Here is a 24176-nt window from a genome sequence, read left to right as displayed (position 1 = left end):
AAAATCGATCATTTTGACCCATACAATGATTTGTTGGCTATTGCCACAAATATACCCGTGCTACTTGTGACTGGTTTTGAGATCCAGGGACACATATTGTCCAATCATGTTATTTGTGATCTACACAACACAATAGCGATTCTCTTCTAAACTTAATGTCTTTGCTTTTGATTAATCTAATTCTCTAAAATGTGCAATCAACTAGATCAAAGATAGGGGATAGGCAATGTTTTTTTTTATAAACACTTTTTGTTATACTGGATGAAACTCTCTTCACATCCTGATAGCAATCAATAATAGAAGTGGTCTAAATATTACAAAATGTAAATATAGCTTCTGTGGAAGTATCGGGATCAAGAAAATGTTGTCCAATCATTGCATTCGGTCGAGAATTACCATTTTTGCACTGAAAGAGGAATATATTGACAATATCTGGTAATCATCCACTCAGAACACCCTAGCAACCATTCAGAACATCTGCATAGCAACACCCTGGCAACCACAATTCCCAAAAGCACTACCCTAGCACAGTGGTTCTCAACAAAAGCCGAAATTAACAAAATTTCTTCCAAAATTTTCTTCCAAAACTTCCAAAATTAGTTTTTGCCCAGATTCACTAAGTGTTAGACTATAACACTAAGTGTATATATATATATATATATATATATACACAACGAGCGAGAAAGGTTGACATGGAGCATGTTAAAGCTAGTCAGCTTGAGATCCTTTCCATCTAAACTAGTTATATTTATTAAGCCTTAGTGAATGTTTTATGAGGAGTAGGATAATCTCGACCGCTAGAGGAGCAAAACTTACATAGTGTACTTTATGTTACATAGTGTACAATGTCTTGGAAAACCTGGATATAAAAGTGAGACTTCTAGACCTGAAAAAGTCATGTAAATCAACTAAATCTTATAATGGGTATTTTATAGTGAATTTACATTTATGCCAAGCTGTAAAATCAGGAACAACTGTAAAAGTCATGGGGACTTTGAATATTGTTGTGGACAATGGAGGTCGGACAAAAGTCGAAAACCACTGCCCTAGCACTCACATTTTCACTCAGAAACACTGTAAAGTGTAAAAAAATATATACTTTCTACTTACAATTCATACTAAAATATGAATGCAAAATCCATAAATGCATGCGTGAATGCAATTTTTATGGCAGACATTAGACTAATCAATATATTATGTAATAAAAATAAGAATGTTCTAATAAAGCAAAGCTATTCATAAACAGCTCATGGCCAAAAATCTATATTTTCAGACAAAGAAAGTGGAAGGAGAAAAATTAGACTCAAACGAGCAGAGTGAATGCAAAGAAACCAACAGCACTCTAATCATTATCTGCCCTCTACCTCCGTCTAACCAATACACATTTCACTTTCCTCAGAACAGCAGTTGATAGTAATAGTTTGGGAGGTGAAATGCCATTTGACTCTCAAAGGTTTCTAATCAAAACTCATCACCCGGGAGATTAAAGATACACAGCAAAGGACATCGAGTGTAAAGCCTGAGTTACCGGAGATTGTGTAACCATTCACTTGTGTGTTGTTCATTCACAATGAAAATCAATTTATTTGATTGTATACTGCTGAGGGATAGACTTCTTTCATCAGGGGTTAGGAGAGGATAAATAGAAATGAAAGGAGAAGCAGCCCACCTCTTCAGGAACTCCATGTACTCTGCATGCTTGATGAGTCCGGTCCTCATCATGATGGTCTGGAAACACTGGCGGTCGATGGCCCATAACTTCACATTTGTGAGGGCTGAGAACAAAATATGAAACAAAATAAGTAAATAATACCCACACTCATGCGGTCGTCATTATATAGCCATGTAGCTGCACAATGTCCCCTCAATTGGTCAAATCTTGAGCTTCATAAAAAGACTAATTGATATAAAGTATTGCAAAATATTAATCATGATAGTGATTAATATAATGTACTAGTTCATCATTTAGTCTCTAAATATGAAAAGTAAAAGTTTGTGTTTACATTATATATATGTCTGTGTGTAAATATATAACAATATATACACACATATATATTATATAAACACATTTTTATGTTTAATGTGATTAATCGCGATTAATTGATTTGACAGTACCATATATACACATACACATTATGATTAACATAACACATTTAAGTTAAAAATGAGATCAGGTTAAAACTACATTCTTTAAGGAAATATCATTTATAAATTTATTTTTATACAATAATATAAAATATTATGCATCAGGATCTAACAATATCACTGTCTTTATTCTTTAGCATTAGTACTATTGATGTTGCATTGCTCACATAAGTCATATTTCACATTGTTGAGCTTCACTGACAATCATTTCTCAATACAAACAAACTTTACGTTTGTTAAATGTCCCATGTGAATCAAATTTATAATTTAAAAAAGGTCTTTCTACATCCCTGAATGCTACAAATCAATAGAACATTTTTTTATTTATTTTTTATGTCAAATTAGGTTAATGCTTTAAAATAAAAATGTCAAGACTTTGGCAGCTCTAATTACTGCACAATTAGAAAGTGTCAAAAGTAATTCAATTTAATTAAAATTAGCCATTAAAGAACAAGCAAAATAATTTTAAAATAAAATAATTTAAATAATTGTTTTTTAAAACAAACAAACATTTAAATGAGTCTTAATCTTATACTTCCTAAATTATTCATAGAAGTTGGGTGATTAAAACAATAAAGATCATGTAAACAAAGTAAATTACTTTTCAATCAAAAGAAACAGTCCATTTGCAGAGTGATTTGCAGACACGTTCCATCTTACGTTCCCCATCATGTAAACCTCAACAAAAACCAAAACCTCCATCACCATCTTTTAGGGACATTGTCACTAATTGTGTTCCAGCCTAATTGATTTTACAGCCTTGAAATGCAGTCAGAGCTTGAGAGAAAAGGCACATTTGTCTGTGGTGACAGAGGCAAAAAATGGTTGTCACTCAACGACATTCCCAATATATAACTTGCCTTCAGGAAAGGGCAATTGCCACATTTTTTGAAGCAAAGGCCCATCGGGTCCTCAAAATGTGACAGGTCTATGCCAGAAATTAGCATAAACCTTCAAAACAGCTATATCGCTGAGAGCTCACTCATGGGCCTACATTATATGCCTTATACGCAACACGTTCCTCTCCAGACTATTATCATGTTATTATGCTTTTTCAAACGGCCAAAGACTATATTCTTACCCTAACACTGTAAAGATCTGCAGGTTATCAGAAGAACAATATACTACAATGCTCCAGAGTGCCGAAATGAAGGCACATCTACGGATGCACGTCGGATGCAAACACATCTCATGAAATAGCAGAACAAGTGTTTCCCACATAATAAACCCTCATTTAACAGGAAGGCGTTTACGAGCACACATCATTTGCACCCTCATGCAGCGAGCGCAAATGATGCTTGCACAGGAAATACTTCACAAAGGACCATTTTCAAAACAAAAACACACACTGCCATGGTCATAGCAACAGTAAGGGCCACATTCATACACTCACCTATTTTCTATGGTTTATTATATTTTACTGAATGTCTTGACCAATTATTACTTCCTGTTTGAGTACTGTGTGTGCGTTTGAATACACGAAACCAATTACAAGCTTGACATTTTCTGGGTTTTATAGCAACCTTTAAAATCAGCACATAATTCTGTACAGATGTCAAATAAACATTAGGCTGTGTGATTGATCAAATATGTTATATCATTGTGTTGACTGTATAAATATGAAGAATATTGTGATGATTTTGTATAATACAAAAGATGACTTTTTTTATTTGACCATTAAGCATTTAAAAGACCTCAGTACCCAGAATCATTACAATGAACAGAGGGGTTAACCAGGATGTCATATTTGGGGGGCAACAAAAACAATTGACAAATTGGCGCAAAATTAAGCTATACTACACACAATCTGTTTTAGTGCAGATCTTTTTCTAAGCCAGGAACCCAGAGATAGGCACAGGACCCTTATTAGACTATAGGGATATCACACACACATATATATATATATATATATATATATATATATATATATACAGTGTTGGGGAAGCTACTCTGAAACTGTAGTTTGACAAGCTACAAGCTACTCGTAAGTTAAAGTAGTTAAACTACAGTCAAGCTACCCTTTTGGAAAAGTAGTTAGCTACACTACAAGTTACTATCAAAAAGTAGCTAGCTACATTGAAACTACTTTAGATTTTTTTGAACAACGTATATTATAAATAACTGAATAAGTGTCTGAGGAATGTTTTAAGTAAAATATTTAGTGTTTAAAACAATGCAATACAATTATGATTTCAAAGAGTATTGTTTTATTACACACAACACTCAAATATCGTCTTGCTCCATCATGGATAATATGGGTGTGTCAAACCACTTCTGTACGTCAGTGAACCGTTAGCCGCAAGATGCGTGATTAAACAACAGGTGGCGGTAATGGCAAAAAATTTGTTTGTAATCTAACAAGAAGAAGAATATCCTTGCATCGCGCTGATTCGCGCAGGCTCGACAACAAAACGCAATGTAGCTTTTGCTCGCGCTACACCGCTACTTGCTGCAAAAAGTAGTTAGCTACTGGAAAAGCTACACTGTTTAAAAAGCAACTGAGCTACTGCCAAGCTACTGAAAAATGTAGTTAAGTTAGTAGCGTCGCTACTTGTAGTTAACTACTCCCCAACACTGTATATATATATATATATATATATATATTATAAAATGTATTATTATTATTATTGTACCATTTTTGTGAACAATTGTAGAACTTATTCATGGATTTCATCAGGTCCCTGATACATCCAGTGTATCCTATCTACATTCATGTCCAGACCTTTTGTGAATTTTTTTTATTAATTTTTTTTACACTCACAGGACACTTATTCGCAATCACAAAAGTTCATTATTTGCTCGTGCTTTAAAGCTTTGCCGGGTAAACATTCATTGGCGTTCTGTTCTGACATGATGCACTTTTTCTGAGTGCGTACGCCAGAAGCGCGCGCACTGTCAAACACTGTCCCCCAGCCTCCCCCTAAGTTTACATGCTTTAATTATTCAACATTGCTATTTATTGGGGTGTTGTATTTGTGCCTGTAAAATATGTGTTAATTTAGTTAACCCTTTAGAACCTGAAGCTAAAATAGGTGTTTTTCACATACTTTGATTTTTTGACTGTACAATTCTAAAACAATGTGCTATCTTCATGTGCAAGGTGTCATCTTTTTCAGAAAAAGATAAACTTTCAACAAATTACAGTTATTGGCCATTATTGTGTGTGGTGAGTCTGTAAATAGAATTTAAATAGACAAAAATAAGAAAAACGAGAATAAATTTACTGATTTTTATTTAGAAAAATCATGAACGAAAGAAACTAACACTTTAAAGTTGAAAAATGAACTATAATACATATATACACAAGTCTTTTTTGTGACATTGGGTTGCATAGTTTTCATTTAGGACACTTTTTTTTCATACACGCACACATACAAATGCATGCATTCATAGGCACGCACACATACACATGCACGCACTACATGCTTAGATACGTGAAAGAGTAACGGCCATCCGCCTCCCAAATTTCATTTAAAATCATCCCAATCCCCTCTTCTGCTGTCTAACACTTCTTTCGCCATGTATTTGTTTGTTTCTTTTATTATTTTATGCAATCCAAAACACTCTAACCTGCCGCGCGTCGTATCTCTCTGTTCAAATCCTTCCATCCCGCTCGTGTCATTTGCAGACGGAAAGGGCCGTATATTGGCGAAAAGGGCATAATGTCTACTTTCAGGAACTATTTGAATTATTTTGATAGTGCAAACGGTTGAAGAGTTACAGTGACATGAATACAGCTTGGTTGGCTGTGTCGTTGACGACACATCCGGTTTTAAAGGGTTAAAAACACAGCAAATCCATAAATACTGAGATCATATCACACATCATCAAAAGGATGAAAACACTGAGATATTAAAGCCCCCCTGTGGTGAAAATCAAGTTTTTAATGATGTTTATATGTCCATGGGGTGTTTTTAAGATGCTTTAAGACAAACCATGTGCAAATTCATAAGTCAGCACCATTGCTGAGTATTTTCTCTTTAAAACTGCAGTGAACTGAAAAATGCGGTTTGAAATCGCTGGTGTTTCTGACGTCACAAACTACCTCGTAACCAATCATGACAACATGTGATCATCAACGAGTGGATCTCTGAGCTGGTGCGAGTGAGTGGAGGCGGGGCTAATTTGCATATTCATTGAACCGTGTGTATACTAAATGAGGCAAGAGTGTAGAGATACATCCAAGCTATTTTAAGGCATGAAGAATTTTTTTCAAGGAAAAAATGCTTAAATATATCATTTTGGTGATTAAAGATGAGTTTTAAGGAATGTAATTATTGACAACAGGGGGACTTTAATGGTTTTTTTAGCAATACTGTAAATCCTTAATTGCCATTACCAACTTTTCAAGAGATGGTAAAGACAATTATAAAGTTTGAGAACCACTGAGAGCAGTGCAAGCAAATATAATTGGCAACCACACCTGACGTGAAAAGTGGCCTATTCCTGTATATAATTCCAATTAAGATGCTGTTTCTTTGGAAAATTTAAATGTCAGTGAAAGCAAAACTCAGAAGAAGCCAATATAAGAATCAGGATTAGAATAAAACACCTCACTGAACAATTGCAGACAGGATAATTTGACTAATTTCGATACAAATAACCAGAATGTTGCCGCTTGGCTGCTCTTGAACTGGGACGTCTTGTTTCATCTGAATGTGCTTCATAACTTTGGGATTCCATTTATCCATGAAGCTAAATCAAAATCCACTTCTCAACACCTTATTAAATACTGGCTGAGTGCTTCCTCTGTCTCCGCTTTTCACTGGGGAGCAAAATGCAAAACGTCTTTATGGTTGTCTGTCTCTCTGAGTGGTTTGATCACGAGCCATGCTGTTGTTCCTGTCATTCGTATCCGGCAAACCCTCCACTGGCCAGGGAAAGTCTATTTCAGTTTAACCTTAACACTCTGATTATGAAAACACAAGCTTCTTTTTGATCCCTTGTCATGACGTTCATTAGCGGGATGTTGATTATGCAGTCATAAACCTAACTGAGATGCTAAGAATGAAGAGTAATGATCAAATGCTCTTTGATGCTCTTTCATGAGAGGGTTTGTCCTAACAGTGTGCTTTTACACAGGTGTGCAATTACTCTATATAAATATATCATTAGCTGTACAGATAGGCCTCTCACTTATCTTCAATGTTTAATACAATCAGCTGATGTTATGTTAAAATTAAAGTTCAGAAATCGTCAGTGCCTCATGGTCCAGTTGTACAAATGTTTTATAAGAGGACATCAATAAGATTCCATTAAAAATACTGAACCCTTGTAACACTGTGGCCTAACCGGCTGTGACTTGATAAAGCGACAAGCATTAAAAGCTGTTTTGATACCAAAATGTCAGAAGTCGATACTAATACCCATGGAATGCAATGATTCCCAATACTAATGTCAATGCACAGCCAAAACTAATATGCTACTGAACACACTGCTTTAGGCTACTGAAATGTGTACATGTATTTCTAAGTGATAAGATATTTTGATGGACACTTGGTATCATTATGCTGGGTATTCTTTACTCACTGACCACACAGAGATTTCTGGATCCAATGCAACTTGTCAATGTGAAGTGCACATTGATATTTTATATGTATTTTCAGAGAATATAGCTTGGTTACACAAGAAGTGTCCCTTGGCAACTGGAAGAATTTATGGTATTCTCTGGCAAGCTTGATTGCTAGTCATCAACACCAGTATGCACAAACAAAATAAATAGTAGAGTCAACATTCACAACAGAAGCCCAATTATGTCTGCAAACTGACACGCTGCCAAATTTGTGGCTTACAGTAAATCTTGAGATTCCCTCTATTAATTATGATATCCTGTCGCTCAAACCATAGAGCATGCCACTGCATGCAAGTCGCTTTAGATAAAAGCATCTGCCAAAAGCATACATTTTTACAGTAGCCTATCTAATGTAAAAACTATTGAGGTCGCATTCAAGCGTGCTTGTTTGTGATCAGTCTCGCTCCACATAACTGTATATTAAAGTTGCAACATGAAACGGAATTTGCAATAGTCTTTTGTAATAGTTTTTAATTTGCAATAGTCTTTCTTATTGTGGCATATTTCCTAGTTAAACGGCTTCTCAAACAAGATAAAAATGTAGGGCGGGGCTTGATTTTGTCCATCTGGAATTGATTGGATGGTTGTGGTTTGCTATTGGTCGATCTTTTTCACTTTTAGTTTGAACAAAATCACTGGTAACGTTTTTCATTTGCAACTAGTAAAAACAGTGTAATGTGTAGCACCTGATGTCATAGAGTTAATCTGAGCATAGTGTTTTTTCGAACCACCTCTTTAACAATGAAATGCAGCTCATAACATAATTCTCATAAGTCACATTTGGGGTCAATTACTACCGTAGACCATCAGCATCTCAACTAAGAGCCAAGCTATTACAGCACTGCCCGTGCCCAGAGAGACTATCGACCGGAGCGCCTCCGCGCAAGCGGCATGCATTGATTATTTTGTGGGGGAGTTTATCACTCACTCTGTCACTAATGTCAGCAGCAGCGATACGAGATAACCAACTGAATCTTCTTTCTATACAGAAAATGGGCAGCATAGAGGAAGGAGAGACAACAGACTGTCACCTACTATACTGGGAAAGAAGGAAGGAGGAGAACTGGTGAGAGAGTCAATGGAGGGTTTGATTGCTCTTTTGTGTCTGGGAATAGTTAATAGAATAGCTAGACTTTTGACTTGAGGTTGCTATTCTGGTCATGAATTGCACAGGAAGAGACATCTAACTGACATGTGAAGAGACTGGCCACAGTGAAATGTCTTGTAAAACTGGTAGAAAACTGTCCTGCCTTATTTAATTCAAGCCAACTGCTCCATTTACAGTGTTGCCAGATTGGGCGGTTTTGAATTTGATTTTGCGCAAAATTAGTTTGTTGGGGACAGAATTCGAGCTGGTTTGGGGTCAGTTTGGAAATTGTCAGACATTTCAATTTTATAGGTTAATTTGTTAACAAATAAAACCCAAGTGTGTAGGTCCTCCATCCAATCAGTCATCATGACGTTACTAAACACACACACCCAGAGTCGGCTGGCGTTTGTGATGACGTCGCCGACGAGCCCGCACTTTCAGCCAAGATGTGATAAGTGACGGTTTTTAGTGTGATAATGGAATCAGATTTTGAACCTGTAGCTGTATATTGAAGTGATCACTATGCCAAAGTGGTATAAATATAAGTTGTAGCTACAGTACACACTTAAAAACGTTGGGTTATTTTTTTAACCCAACCGTTGGTGTATGCATGTTGGGTCATTATGTTGGGTTATATTAAAATTTGTTGGGTTATTTGTTTATGCCGTTGGGTTATTTTCAGTGATAACCTAACCGTTGGGTTAAATACGTTCGCGCTTCGATGGTTCAAATATTAACGGACCAGTCAGTGACAGACAGACAGCCAACGGACATCACCGACAGCCTGACTGTGAAAGGTAAGTAATATGAGCTTTTATGATGTATATAACTTTATAACATGAAATAATGTGTACTGAAACGTTAAATATATCTTAGAACTATTTTTTTTATGTTATCGTTCACTTTTGTCTTTTTTTTTTTATTCTCCGGATCAGAGCGATTGTTGTTAGCTATCCCAGTTTTCTCGCTAGCATTAATAACATCATTAAAACATTAGATGAAAGATTAGCGAAACCGTTTAGAAATGTAACGTATTACCTAACGTTAATAAAAATGCCTGGTGAAATGTATACAGATAAACTAAAGTAACTTTAGGTAAGTTAACGTTAATCAGTATTTACGCTGCACGGACCATTTATCAGCTCGGACCGGCACATAACTGCGCAGCTCTAACGTTATATCAGCTCACACCTCAATCACATGACGGACACCACAACAATGCTGTGAGATTTAGTGAGAAACATTTGATTCACTGAATTCTCTACAAAAAACCCAGACGAAAGCGCCGCAGCTGTAAATCTGCTCTTTCCACGGATTTTCGTACCAACGCCACACCACTCAAACATACATAGGCCTATATTGTTAGCTATAACAGACGTTTGTGGGTTCAGGTCAGTTAACCATCATGTTTGTATAGGTAAGTTAGTCAGTTTACCATCAGAATGAGTTTGCAACTGATGTTTCAAGGTAAACGTACAGCTGCTTTAATATATTAATGCATGTTGTATTAAATGTATTACAGGAGTAAGTTAATGGAATATCATCTAATTATAGTATACATTATGCTATGACAATTTTGCATTTGTATTAAATGTTTTGTACTAAACGTGTTTATACTTATGTTTTAGATAAATGGATTCATTTGTTAGGGACAAACTAACACAGTGGAACCTCTGCAATTTAATAGAAACATTTCAAGGTAAGTTAATCTATTTAATTTAGTGATGCATGGTTATATATATATATATATATATATATATATATATATATATATATATATATATATATATATATATTAAGTTTTTGTTTGTTAATGGTAGTGAACTGTTTCCCTCTTGCTCGGACATTTGCCCAAGTCACTGATATATGCTCTAGGCAACACTATATGGCTTGATCTAAATTCAGAGGATACTGTCATATTGCCCAGCCTTAAAATCCTGCTCTATTGTAAATCATTATTAACATAACATTATTGCTCTGTTTCAGGGACACGGATTAAGCCTAGTCCCAGACTAAAATCTTAATCTGTGTCTGTGAAACTGAGTCTATGACTTTCTGCAAATCTGCATTGAAACAATATAAATTATGAAAAAGCACTATACAAATTAATTTGTTTAATATAAAAAAATAATAATAATTAAAGACTAGTTTACTTTTCAAGGACTAAATGATTCTTTTTCTGCTTCATTTTAACACAGAGGAAGAAGTCGATGAAGATAGCTTTATGCTACTGGATGACGCGAGCATTGCTGCGCTAATTCCGCGAATTGGTCTCAGGGTTAAATTCAAGAAATTTCATTCGGAATATTTGGGAGTAAGTTTACACTAGCTAAACAATGACTGTGTGTTTGCTGACATGTTTTAAGTGCAATAAGGCAATTTCAGGGAAAACAAAAGATCTTTTTGCACATCTTAGATTGATTCATGGCATTAACAGTGCTAGCTCCTACTTCAGATGTAGTGGAAATGGCTGTAACAGAACATTCAATTACTTATGGTCATATAAGAGACACATATTAAAAGAACACATTTGTCAAACAGTATCATCTACAACAGATACAGATTTGCACAACCAACATATTCCAACACTCTCACCATCAGAAAACATGCCTATATCAACAACACTTGATGATTCTGGGGTTGATGAGGAAACCGAGGACTGGGATGATTTAGCAGAGGAAGATATAACCTTCAGAGTGGCATGCTTCCTTGCAAAGCTTAAAGCCCAATCAAATCAAACCTATTCTGCAATTAATTACATGGTGAAGCAAACATCTTCTTTGATCACTGATATTGTAGTTAACTTGCAGACCAAGACAATGGCTCTTTTGCATCGACTTGGTCACTCAGATCACCCCGATGTCACTACCTTAAATAATCACTTTGAGAGAGCTGCTGAACCATTGTTGGACCTGGATTCAGACTTTAAACAGATGAAATATTTTTCTCAAACAGGGTTTTTCATTAAGCCAGAGACTAAGCATTTTCCAGGCATTTCATATGTCCAGCGTTTGGATGCACTGACTGGCAGTGTGAGACAGATAGCAGTCCAGGACACCTTTCAATATGTTCCTTTGCAGCCTGTCCTTAAAAAAATTCTAGAAAGTCCAGGTACCATGGAAAAAATCCTTTCTCAGAAGCAAAATAAAGATGGTGCCCTCATTGATTACATTGATGGTGAGCAGTACAAAACCAGCCACTTGTTTTCAAAAGATCTCTCCATTCCGTTGTCCCTGTATAACGATGTGTGTGGGGACAATCTTGCCCTGAATTCTCTTCTTGGTTTTTCAGAAAGTTTTGTAGCAAATAGTGTCTGTCGTTTGTGCAAAATTCACAAACCAGTTCTCCACAGCCAGACAACAGAGGATCCAAATTTGCTGCGCAATGCACTGAATTATAGTCAGGATTTACAGACTAACAATCCTACAGAAACTGGCTTAAAACGGAGATGTATCCTAGACGAGCTTGCATTTTTCAGTGTTGTTGACAATGTTACACCTGATATCATGCATGATATTTTGGAGGGTGTTGGCCCTCTGGAGGTGAAACTAGTGCTGTCTGAACTTATAGCTGAAGGCCACATTAGCCTGGATACTGTAAACTACAGGTTAACAAGCTTTGATTATGGTTTTGTTGATAGGTGCAATAAACCCTCAGTCCTGTCAAGTCATGAACTTAAGAACCACAGCAGTGCCATGCGTCAGACTGCAGCACAAATGTGGTGTCTGTTGCGATTTCTTCCCCTTCTAATAGGTGACTTAATACCACATGGCAACAAGTACTGGGAACTGCTGCTTCTGCTGTTGTCTTGTATGGAAATGATATTTTCCCCATCCATGACTGCTGAGGCCACAATATACCTTCGAAGTCTCATTCAAGACCATCATACACTATTCCTAGAGTTGTTCCCTCACTTGCATTTAAGACCAAAACACCATTTTATGGTTCACTATCCATCTTCTTTCAGAAAGATAGGCCCACTTGTCAACTTCTGGGCCATGCGATTTGAAGCTAAACATAGCTTTTTTAAAAGACTAAGCCATGTCACTTGTAATTTTAAAAATGTCACAAAAACGATGGCATACAGGCACCAAATGATGCTGTGTTTTCAGCTATTGACAGGCAGGTTGTTCAAGAAGGAAATCGAGATTGGTTCAGGTCAAAAGTCCGTTCTTCAGTCAGTCGAGGGTGTTCAAGATATTACTGGTAGCTTGGAAGATTTTCCTCGTTCCAGTGAGGTTTATATCCCCTCATGGGTCAAGGTTAATGGCACAGTATATAGGCCAGGTATGACTGTGTTCATGTCCTGCACTACAGATGGAGATGCTCAGTTTGGGTGTATTAAGAAAATAGTCACTCTGGATGAAAAAATTAAGCTAATAGTTCAGAGATGGACAACAGTTTGTTTCAGTCATCATTACTTTGCCTATGTTGTTGTTCCTGACCAAGTTTTGGAAGCACTTAGTGTCAGTGAACTGTTTGATTTTCACCCATTACACGCAGTCAAGTCATTTGACTGTGATGATGACCATTACTATATTCCACTACGGTATCGCCGTTTTTAAGTGTTCCATGCACTTTAAATGAGTTTTTTTTTATTTTTTTATTATTATTATTATTATTTTTTTTTTTATGTTTTCTTTTCTTTAAATACACATGTATGGGAATTATAAAGGGTGAGACCAATTCTGCATAGCTGCACCCATAGAATCTTCAATACAGGTAAAGGTAATTGTCATTGTGGATACTTGCTGATACCATCTGATATTTACCTCTATTTTTATTTTTATTTTTTTTACAGTCTCTGGGCCATAGCCCTGTTAACAATCAGTCATGTCACAATCAGTCACCTATAAGGATAAACCCAATAACCCCAACTCAGACAATAGTGGAAAGCTGCCAGACAAGAACAACAAGCAACTCAACCTTTGTAATAACATGTCTTTTAATGTACCCAAATGAGTTTTTGGCAATTATTTTATTATATATATTTTTAAGAATGAATTGAATGGAATGTTTTAGTTCATGCATTCTCGTTTTCACAGGATATACGAGAAATACTCAGAAAATCTGGAGGATCAACATTAATAACATCCTTAGACCGAGACGGGCACCTAAGCCTCAAGGAGCGACGTCAGATGGTGCGGTTATTGGTTTCTCATTTGATGGAAAGTTTTGGGGAAACGTGAGTACAAGTAAAATCACTTGACCAATACATTTAAATAAATAAACTAGCCTATTTAAATGATTGTTTATTTGTAGAGATGCACCGATTGATCGGCTGGTGACCGGAATTGGCCGATTTTCACGTGATCGGCCATGACCGGCGACCGGCCGGTCAGTCTGACATATGCCGATTTTATGCCGGTCAAATGCACTCGGGCGCCGCATGATTAACCTTTTGAGAGGTACGGTCTCATATATGGGATTTTTATTTCTGTGCCCCTGAGAGTAACGTTACGGTGCCACATTTAGAATGTTCAGTGACGTCGCATAACTGCCAGATTCAAACTGTGCTTTCTCGCGTTGGCTGGCGCTGAGCCAGAGTCGGACGCGTTCAGCGCTGTCATATATCACAACTAAGCAGTGTTTACTCTATTCTTCTCAGTTCACCGGCCACTTTCTTGCATTTATTCCGGGAGAAACTGACGAATTCGCGTGCTGTAAATCCGACTGACAACATTGCGGCACCCATCATGTTGTTATAGATCAACTGATCAAGATTATTTATAAAGGTTTTTAAACGACCAAACACACTCACTTACACGTATTTGAGAATCGGAATATCAGATAGGCTAGTTGATGACATGGTAAGCAAGTTTGTTATATTATAATATTTTGAATAAAAAAGGAAAAGCGAAATAAAGCGACACATCTGTCATACAGTATTATTGTGGCTGCGGTGTATCGCGTGACGCGTCCCCATGGAAACATTAAAGGGAACGTTCGCCTTGAAAAAAATCACTCTGGGGGGTGGGGGTGTCAGTTAGAATATTTTAAACTTACGCGTGAAAGGGTTAAAGAAAAGATCGAAAATAAATATTAGTGTGTGCTGTAAAGTGGTTAGAAAAAATTTTAATCGGAATCGGCTAAAATCGGTATCGGCAGGTCAAACTCAATGAAAAATCGGAAATCGGAATCGGCCTAGAAAATTGTAATCGGTGCATCTCTATTTATTTGTAAAGCCCATCAGCTGAGATCAAAAAGGAGATGGCTTTGGCACTAACTGCCCAGTTTCCTTGCCTGAAGAACAACGAGGGACATGGATATGTAAGTTGTGCTGATTCTGATTAGAAGATAATCGAGAGCTGATAAAGAGTATCAGTCCCCACTTTTTTTCATAAGAGTGATTTATTTATATTTCTTTGCTGCAGGAGTCATGGTATACACCTGGTCGTTATCGTCACCCTGCAACAGGTTACCTGGAAGAAAGACTACGCAATGTGAGGAAACGTCTTAGAGCCCCACACAGTCAGAGACAGCCAAGCCATCCACAGCCATCACAGAATTCCTCTTCCCGACCAAGTTTTCCACTGCCAGGTTAGAACTAGGGATGTGTCATGATTGTCCGAAACAAGTGCATTTTTGAAGGGGCAAGTGAGTGAGATTTTTACTTGCAACTAGACGGTAGCTAGTACAGGGCTCAACAATAAGGACTGCTCGATGATGCTGAGGACAGTTGATTCATGCGCAAGTGTTACCATTTCATATAAATCCAAAGAGTCATGCTTAAAGATGGCCATCTTTAAATAACTGCAAAGACCAGAGCATTAAAATTACATAAATGTAGGCCTATATTACATGTAGGGCTGGGCGATATGGCCAAAAAAAATTATCACGATAATAATTTTTTTTTTATATATCAGTCGATATCGATAATATCACGATAAATGTCAAATCTTTATTTCTAACAAGTTTAAAGGCAGATTTTTGCTCCTAAGTGAAAGTCGTAGAAACCAGAGTGTTAATTGTGGTTTTAAACTACTCTTTATTGTCAGAACATATCATGACAAACACTTGCCAAACAGGTGAACATTTCACAAATCTGAGGTAGAACATTCAAGCATTTGTCATTTTTCCTTAACAAAATAAATATCTTAATAGAAAAAATGTATTTCTTAGTTTCTGCATTTCTGCATGCATTTTTATTTGGTAAAATGTAATATTCTGACTGTTTGAGTTTTATTAAACTTAACCATTGGTCATCCAGTATCATGCATTTAGTTCATGATAACCACAGATAAAACCAAGCATAGCCTATAGCACCTCAATATCATGGCAAAATGCAACTTTATGGTTTCTGTGGTATTTGTATGAAAAACAGTAGCCTAAATACATTATTAAATACTGTAATTATATTCCATTAGTCCTTTAATACATTGTCTTCATTAATAATATAATACAATTCAATATGTAATTGGTGTGTGCCTAAAAAGCTGATAATTTGAATCGGGTGTTTTTGATCAGAGAGAGAAAACATTTGCACTGCTAGGGGTATCCCAGAACCAGGTTTGGGAAACACTAAGATAGTTTATTATCACTCAAGTTTTTTTCAGATGTTTTCCCAAATTTATTGTGTTTTATCTGCTGTAGAGTCTGAGTCATCTTTGACTGAACTTCACACAATGACTGAGTGGCTAAAGAACAACAGAAGCCCTCACAGCCAAGTCGAGGAGTTAATGATACGTACAGCACCTCATCGTGCTGCGTGGATTCGATCCTCTGGTACAAAAACTGTTGAGGAAATAAACAGAGAATATCCCAGACTTTACGATTTTCCTGGAATGGTGAGTATAATTATATGCATTTTAGGGAATTTACTGAAGGGTTGTCTTGGCCTGTAGTAGAAATCCTACATTATTTAGAAAAGTAAAATGCTTCAATTTAAATGTTTTTGTTTAGATATCACAGGACTTTGGAGTTTTATTCCCTGACAATGCAAACCGCCTTTATGAGTTTTGGGCTCCTGTCTTCACTGACCGGATTTTACTTTTTGCAAGAAAAGAACCCAAGGCTGCTGATGTCCTTCTAGAAAGTCTGGAAACATTGTCAAATGGTAGGACATCCTATTAAAATCACATAAAGTATACCCTTTCCAGTCTCTGCACAGGTAGTTTCAGATCTGTTGACCAGATTATAGCTTCATATCACTTATATCAAATTTCCAAAATTACTTTTAGTATCTAAATATCTATGGTAAGCACACTTTTTCTGGCATGTTATTGAATAAAAAAGGTAATTTTTTTCAGGAATACTGTAATTATTTAAACAAGAAAAAAGTAGGGTGAGACTTGATTTGATCCATTGGTTTTTGAAAACTGTAAGCATTCTTTCTGTAAATTTGTCGTTCAAGATGTTCGTGGTGAAGTTGCCTTTAAAACCCTTCCTGCTGTTCTGCCATCATCACCATACCGCACAGATGGGAAAATGGTCCGTCCAACTTATGCTGAAATAAAGCGCAGCTTCATTGACCTTAAACCAGTAAGTTAAAGCAACACTGCAACATCATCTGTTAACTGGCTTTTTTATATATGTATTAGGGGTGGCACGGTTCACAAAACCCACGGTTCGGTTTGTATCACGGTTTTAGGGTCACGGTTTTCGGTTCTGTACGGTTCTTGTTGTTATTTTTTCTTTTAATCTTTAACACTCCAAAAATTTACTTCAGCATATGATATATAGCTTAATTATCTATTTATTTATTGCATAAATGGGGCGTGTTTGCAAAACGCAGCTTCTCATTTCCCATTTCGAAGTAATATAGTGAGCGGTCACCGTGAGGAAACGTTCAGTGGCCCTGGAGGTCCATCCATCTGTAGTGAGAGCTACGTGGGCTGTGTCGGACAGTTCTTGTGTCTCGTCATCATAGGCGTAATTTGCGGGTGGGACATGTCCCCACCACTTTTTGCCAGGGTCGATATTGTCCCCACCACTTTTGAAACATCTCGCGGCACGGATGTACCAATACAAATAAATAAAACATCTCCAGTTAACTAGCAAATTATTTGTTTCTTTCGTTTGTTAAATAAGAAGCAATCTAGCGCTGAAATTAGTTTTTTTAAATCAAGTGATCAAAGTGCTCATTGCCGCTGTGATCAGTGGCACGGATACTGTGTTCTCTTGTGGCTCGCGCACACGCCGCACAATCTTCACTCGGACGCGCGCTTCTATCCGTTGAGGAGACTCTCTATTCGTTCCGGTGAAATCACGAAACAAAATTCACACAAATCTGTCCCTGCTTGATATACAACCACTGATAAACATAATCTGTTTTGATGAAAAAAAAAATATATATATATATATATATATACGAGTGCGGATTAGAACTCAGAACCTATGACACGCTTGGCAAAAGTTCTGCCAATGGACCATTAAAGTACATTTGTGAAACAGTCGATCTATGTATTTATTCACGTGAAAAAACAACATATAGTGGAGTAGATCTCATTAAATGTCTAGGTAAACCCAGTGCACTATTTAAATCGATTGCTGGACATCATAATGTTATTCTGCATCTGATTTATGATTTAGCATTGTATTAGCACGGGCACGAGGCTACATTGTGCATGCGTCGAACCGTGCGACGCACACACCCACCGAACCGAGACAAGCGAACTGAACGTTTCGGATGTTTTTTCATGTACCGTGCCACCCCTAATATATATATAATTTTTTTTCATATATATATATATATATATATATTATTTGAGGTTAATTTATATTGTTGATATAAAATTTTGCACAAGAATGTAATGCTTTGGATAAAAACGTCTGCTAAATGATTAAATGTAATGTATTCACAAAACAAATTATTAGTATGTTTTGCCTCATTTGCAAAACAATCTGCAGTTAAATGTTCTGAACAAACATAATCTTTTGATTAACCAGAATGATGTGCAGAAACACAAACATGCTGTTTATTATGTCAAAGCGCATGTTTCAAAAAAAGATCAGCTCTTTTCCAGGAGCACATCAGAAAATAGAATGTGGCATCGGTCTACAATCTAAATCCAGAGTGTGTTCATTGTTGCTTTTGACATGACGCCAAACTCCTACGGTGTAGAAAGGTGTTTGCTGGCAGGTGCAAATATGTGACATAGTAACATAGTAAAGTCACAGAACTAATGACAGGACTATAAATGAGGTGTTTTAGGCAGTTCAGGAACAGTGTTTTCTGTTAAATAGAAAGTCCTTTGGCATGGACTTTATACTTTGTAACTTTACAAATAGTTTACGTGCACAAACAGCTGTGTTACTTAATATATAATAATACATAATACGTAATTACTTAAAATCCAAAAAAGCACTGTATAGGCCCATTAAAGGGATACTCCACCGTTTTTTTCATATTAAACTATGTTATTCCCTTAACTAAGACGAGTTGATACATACCTCTCTCGTCTCAGTGCGTGCACTCAATCGCTCTGGTGCGCGGCGACACTTTGATAGCACTTAGCTTAGCCCAGTATATTTAATGGTATCTAACAGCAATGAATTTAGAAGTGACCAAACACATCAACGTTTTCCCTATTTAAAAACAGTTACACGAGTAGTTATACAACTAAGTATGGTATTACAAAATAAAACGTGGCGCTTTTCTAAGCGGGTTAAAAAGGATAACTATAATGTATGGCGGAATAGCACTTTTGGGAGTACTTCGACTCGGCGCAGTAAAAAGTCACGCCTGATCCACTTCCTCTCACTTCTGTCAAAAGGAAGAGGATCAGGCGTGACTTTTTACAGGCGTGACTTTTTACTGTTTTTAAATAGGGAAAATGTGGATGTGTTTGGTCACTTCTAAATTCATTGCTGTTAGATACCATTAAATATACTGGGCTAAGCTAAGTGGATCAAAGTGTCACTGCGCGCCAGAGCGATAAAGTGCACGCACTGAGAAGAGAGAGGTATGTATCAACTCGTCTTAGTTAAGGGAATAACACAGTTTAATATGAAAAAACGGTGGAGTATCCCTTTAAATTGCATTGCTCTGTATACATATATTCTTTCCTTCAGTGATTTGGTTATCCACAGCACAGGTGTCATGACTAACCATGAGTTAACCTACTTTAATTATAGGGTTAGTTCACCCATAAATGAAAATTCAGTCATTAATTCATCATTATAACTAACCCTTTAACTACAATACTGCTTCAGTGTTACTTTTACACAGTAAATGCTGCTGATTTTTTTTGCAATTCATTTGTAAATAAATATATTGTATCTATGGAATTTTCGTCACTATATATGCCAACTAAAGTATATTTATCTTTTAAGGTTGGAACTAATATGGTGCATTACCTAATTAGTGAGACAAGCCAGGATCCACACATCTTGGTGCTTGGGGACAAAGAGAAGTCCTCCCAAGTTTTCATCATTTTCAACGGGGAGGCAATTGAAAAAGAGACCTTACTTCAAGCAGTGGATGTATGCTTCAAAATATTCTACATCTATGACATTAACTACCCAAAGCCTTCTGCTCCCATTTGGGAGTTTTTACAGCATGCTGTCTATAATATTCCTGGAGGAGTTCCTTCAATGCATTGCAACCTCCTTAAAAGCTTTGTTTTCAATACTGATCATCAGTAGGTCCAGTAGCCAAACACCATATTAAGGTGTTTATAACACAATGCATAAAGTGTACAGTATAGCCTTTTTTTAATAAGTATGTTTATTTATTTTTATTGTGGCACATCTGTGTATGTTTTTAATTTATGTACTGTATGTGCACGCATGTTTTAAAATTAATATGTATATTTTAATATTTGCACATCATAATTGTTTGTTCTATTTATTATACATGTGTATATTTACATACTAGGCTCAATAATATTTATTACATTCATAATTTAATAGTTAAAACATGTTAAAAACATATTTATTGTGTTTATAATCAAATAAAAAAAATTATATTTGAAAACAATGTCTATTTTATTTATTAAAATAAGGTCATAAATAAAAATAAAAAAATAACTTAACTGTTGGGTTATTTTAACCCAACTGGTATTTAACCCAATGCATTGGGTTAAAATAACCCACAGTTGGGAAGGTGCTATACCACCCCACAGTTGGGTTATTCGTTGGGTTATTTTTAACCCAACAGTTTTAAGTGAGTAAAGAGTAGGAGAGTGACCCAACTCTCAAAAGGTGGATTACACCTGTGGTGGGATATGACTCAAATGCTCTTTGTAAATATACTGTAACTGTAACTCTGAGAGCATGCAGTTGAATGACTAAAACAAAACTGAACATGGGACGACCCCTGTCCATCGTCATGTGCACACTGGCCTGACCAGGACATCTGCAACTTTTAAACCGTCCAGACTGCACTTCTTGTCCCCGACAGCTGAAAGCACTTTTCACTACAATGTATACTGCATAGTTCTGTTTGAAGTTAAACATTATTATTATTGTTGTTGTTAATTTTTTGAACACGAATGACACATTTTTATCTGTTATCACTAATTAAGTTGCTTATTACGATTACTTATACTGGGCATGTGTGTTTCTGAGGGTTAAAGGTATAGTGGAGGATTTTCTTTTTCCAGGTGGATCATCAAGACTATTGGTCCTCCTAAGTGTCAATCATTCTGGTGATATGTTTACGTAAGGCCATCGTACGTGCTCGTGCACACGATTCACACGATGGCGTGAGCTCAAAACACAGGTTGGGCTTCCCACTGATGCCTCAGTCGCGAAGTTTCTACTTGACAGGTTAAGTTTGGCATGCTATTTGGAGAAATCCATTTAAAATCACTGCTAGTAAAAGTTAATGTAAGCTATGATTATCTCGTGCATGCTCTCTCGTGCACACATTTAATAGGCGTTCCCTTTCGGGAGCAGGTAGAGTGTTGCGCATGTGCATAATTTTCAGCATCATTACTCCAGTCTTCAGTGTCACATGATCCTTCAGAAATCGATCTAATATTCTGCTTTCTGTCTTAAAATGTTTGATAAAAATAGAAGTTTTAGTAGAGAATTCACCAAGAATGAATTGCAGCTACTGACAGTGTTGTTTTTATGCACATGCTGTGTTGTTTTAGTGCCCAATTCACTAAAGGAATTATACAGATCAGGTAATGCTGCAAACACACCTGCTGAATAATTACATCATTAAAGTAGACTAATTATGCCTGTTAATTCCATGATGTGGTGGTGACATTTTGTAGAAATATTTCTCTACACTAAGTACTATCAAAACAACACCACCATCAAGACAGATTTAAATTTTGCCTGAATGCCCACCATTTTGTTTTCATGCAACTTTATAAAAATAAATATTGACATCAAATGCTTAATATTTTTGTGGAAATCGTGATACACTACCCCTCGAACGTTTTGGGAAGTAAGATTTTTAAAAAAGAAGAAAAAAAACTTTATTCAGCAAGGATGCATTAAATTTATCAAAAGTGACAGTAAAGGCATTTCTGATGTTACAAATTTTGTTTATTTCAAAAAAAATTTGTTTTGAATTTTCTAAAGAATCCTGAAAAAGTAACATTATTTCCACAATGAAAGCAACTAAAGCTATTTTTATATTGATAATAAAAACCCTTATTAATAAGTGAGCACCAATAATAATTGAGAATCAGACTTTCATTCTAGCCCCACAGACTCAGCAAATATTAATTATAGCCAATTTTGTTCGCTGTCAGTATGCATTTAGAAATGGAAGTCACCATTCAAATACGTTTGAAAATTTAACAGGTACAATTCAAAGTGCTGAGGTTACACAAGACTTCTACTATTAATTCCCAAAAGCCTCTGCCTCACAAGCATAAGTGCTTGAGACAGGTTTCTCGGTATCAGCGGGCAAATTAAACTCGTCAGACTCATTCTTGGCTAAGCCTGCAGACTATATTCCCTTGACTATTTCAGTTCCCAGTAATGTCTGTAGAGACCAAAATGAGCCTGACCAAGAAATAACGAATCATTTTGCAAATCACATTAGAGATGAAAGCACCTGCCTCCCAAGTATGAAACAAGTATAATGTATTTTGCAGATGCTTCATTCTGATAAACATTTTGGCCATGATGATTTCTGTCAACAGTACATGGAACATGTAGATATATCAATGTTTCAAACCAAAATTCTACTGCTAAGACATTGCTCTTTCATAACTCAACACATTTCCTCTTGCTGACAATTTTTTTTTTTTTATTTCTCGGTCCAAGTAACACAAAGAACAAATGAACACTGTTCATTTACAAATATTACAGACACTGTAACCATACAAAGCAGGTTGAAAATCTGCAAAGTTATGCTTAAAATAATAAAATAAACATTTCCTTTCACCTTGAATACATTGAATGGCTACACCACGTGGCATTTTTAATGTAGTCATTTAAGGCGAGACACGGCAGGCAAAAACATCGTTTTTTTTTTTACTGGTCAATTTTGAGATTTTGGGATATTTGTCTTCTTTCAGACTTGTGGTGAAAAAAAGTCAGAAATACACATTTAGGTCTTTATTTTACTACACTTTGTCTGTTTGCGTCTGTAGATTTCTCATAAATTCAACAAAAGTTGGCGTTCTTAATTAACATGCTGCTCCGCGATCGCTGTCTGCTCCCTGTCATCACATGCACCGCTGGAAAGCTCTCTCTCTCCTGTTCAATGCTGTCGGATCCAAATATGGTCATTTCCTTTTTATCAGCAACCAATCGTGAAAGTAAAAGGGCAGAATGCGCAATCTCATTGGCTGATGATAAATCTTTAAAGCCCGTTTTCTCAAAATGACTTTTCTCTCATACTCCAAGTCCGAAATCTCCACTTCAGTAGCACCTGCTGTATATACACCAAACTTTCCAGTCTTGTACCTAGTTATATTATGAAGACATTTACAGAGGGATTTGTAAATATATTATTCCTAGCCTGATTTATACAACATTTTATTCCAAAAAACATGGCGAAAATCTTTTTTTTTAAGGCTATTGACAGTATATTCTGATTTACAGGATAACAAAAGTAGATATCCATAAATCCCTCTGTAATGTTTTTTCCCATCTAATATGTGAACTAGAGACCTGCACGGGTTCGGGTACCCGCAAATTTTGCTCAAACGGGTGAGAAATATCCAACTGTGTCGGATACGGGTGCGGGTCGGGTCGGACACGGAGGAAACACGGGTTTAACCACGGGTTTAAAACAATCACGTGCAAACGTAAAAATATATAGGCTATATGCATATTTTTAGGAACACACTTACAAAAATATGCCTGTATTTCAAGTTGAGAAAATAATTTAAAAACCACATCAGTTTATTTGTGCCCACGCCCTCTCAGGAGTCTGTCTCTATACCTACTTTCACTTTGAAAAAAAAAAAAAAACGTCATAACCGCGCGCGCGATCTGCTTGCAGTCGGCGAGATG

At 36.3% G+C, this 24176-nt stretch overlaps 2 protein-coding genes across 3 annotated transcripts in view; one reads left to right on the top strand and one right to left on the bottom strand.

The window, feature by feature from the left end:
• The window catches only part of prkg1 (protein kinase cGMP-dependent 1), a gene marked incomplete at its 5' end in the record, with an annotated part of 174781 nt that overhangs the window by 56288 nt on the left and 94317 nt on the right, over positions 1-24176 (bottom strand). For both annotated transcript variants that reach the window (XM_084433534.1, XM_084433532.1), the window contains one exon: positions 1670-1775. In XM_084433534.1, the coding sequence (XP_084289660.1) occupies positions 1670-1775 (106 nt within the window). The remainder of the gene's footprint in view (positions 1-1669; positions 1776-24176) is intronic.
• On the top strand, positions 13727-20749 carry LOC311305726 (uncharacterized protein). The gene is made up of 7 exons (XM_084433535.1): positions 13727-13992; positions 14993-15077; positions 15182-15347; positions 16401-16594; positions 16710-16863; positions 17161-17288; positions 20082-20749. Exons 1-7 carry the CDS (start codon positions 13946-13948, stop codon positions 20391-20393), a joined length of 1086 nt encoding a protein of 361 aa, XP_084289661.1. The 5' UTR covers positions 13727-13945; the 3' UTR covers positions 20394-20749.

Source organism: Rutilus rutilus, assembly GCF_951802725.1.
Source record: "Rutilus rutilus genome assembly, chromosome: 16".
Taxonomy (NCBI): Eukaryota; Metazoa; Chordata; class Actinopteri; order Cypriniformes; family Leuciscidae; genus Rutilus; species Rutilus rutilus.
This window is presented reverse-complemented; position numbering and strand designations above follow the sequence as displayed.

Coding starts and splice junctions, on each gene's coding strand:
- LOC311305726 (XM_084433535.1), top strand. CDS start 13,946: ATGGTGCGGTTATTGGTTTCTCATTTGATGGAAAGTTTTGGGGAAAC. Junction 15,348..16,400: donor ACCAAGTTTTCCACTGCCAG/GTTAGAACTAGG, acceptor TATCTGCTGTAG/AGTCTGAGTCATCTTTGACT. Junction 16,595..16,709: donor TTTACGATTTTCCTGGAATG/GTGAGTATAATT, acceptor GTTTTTGTTTAG/ATATCACAGGACTTTGGAGT.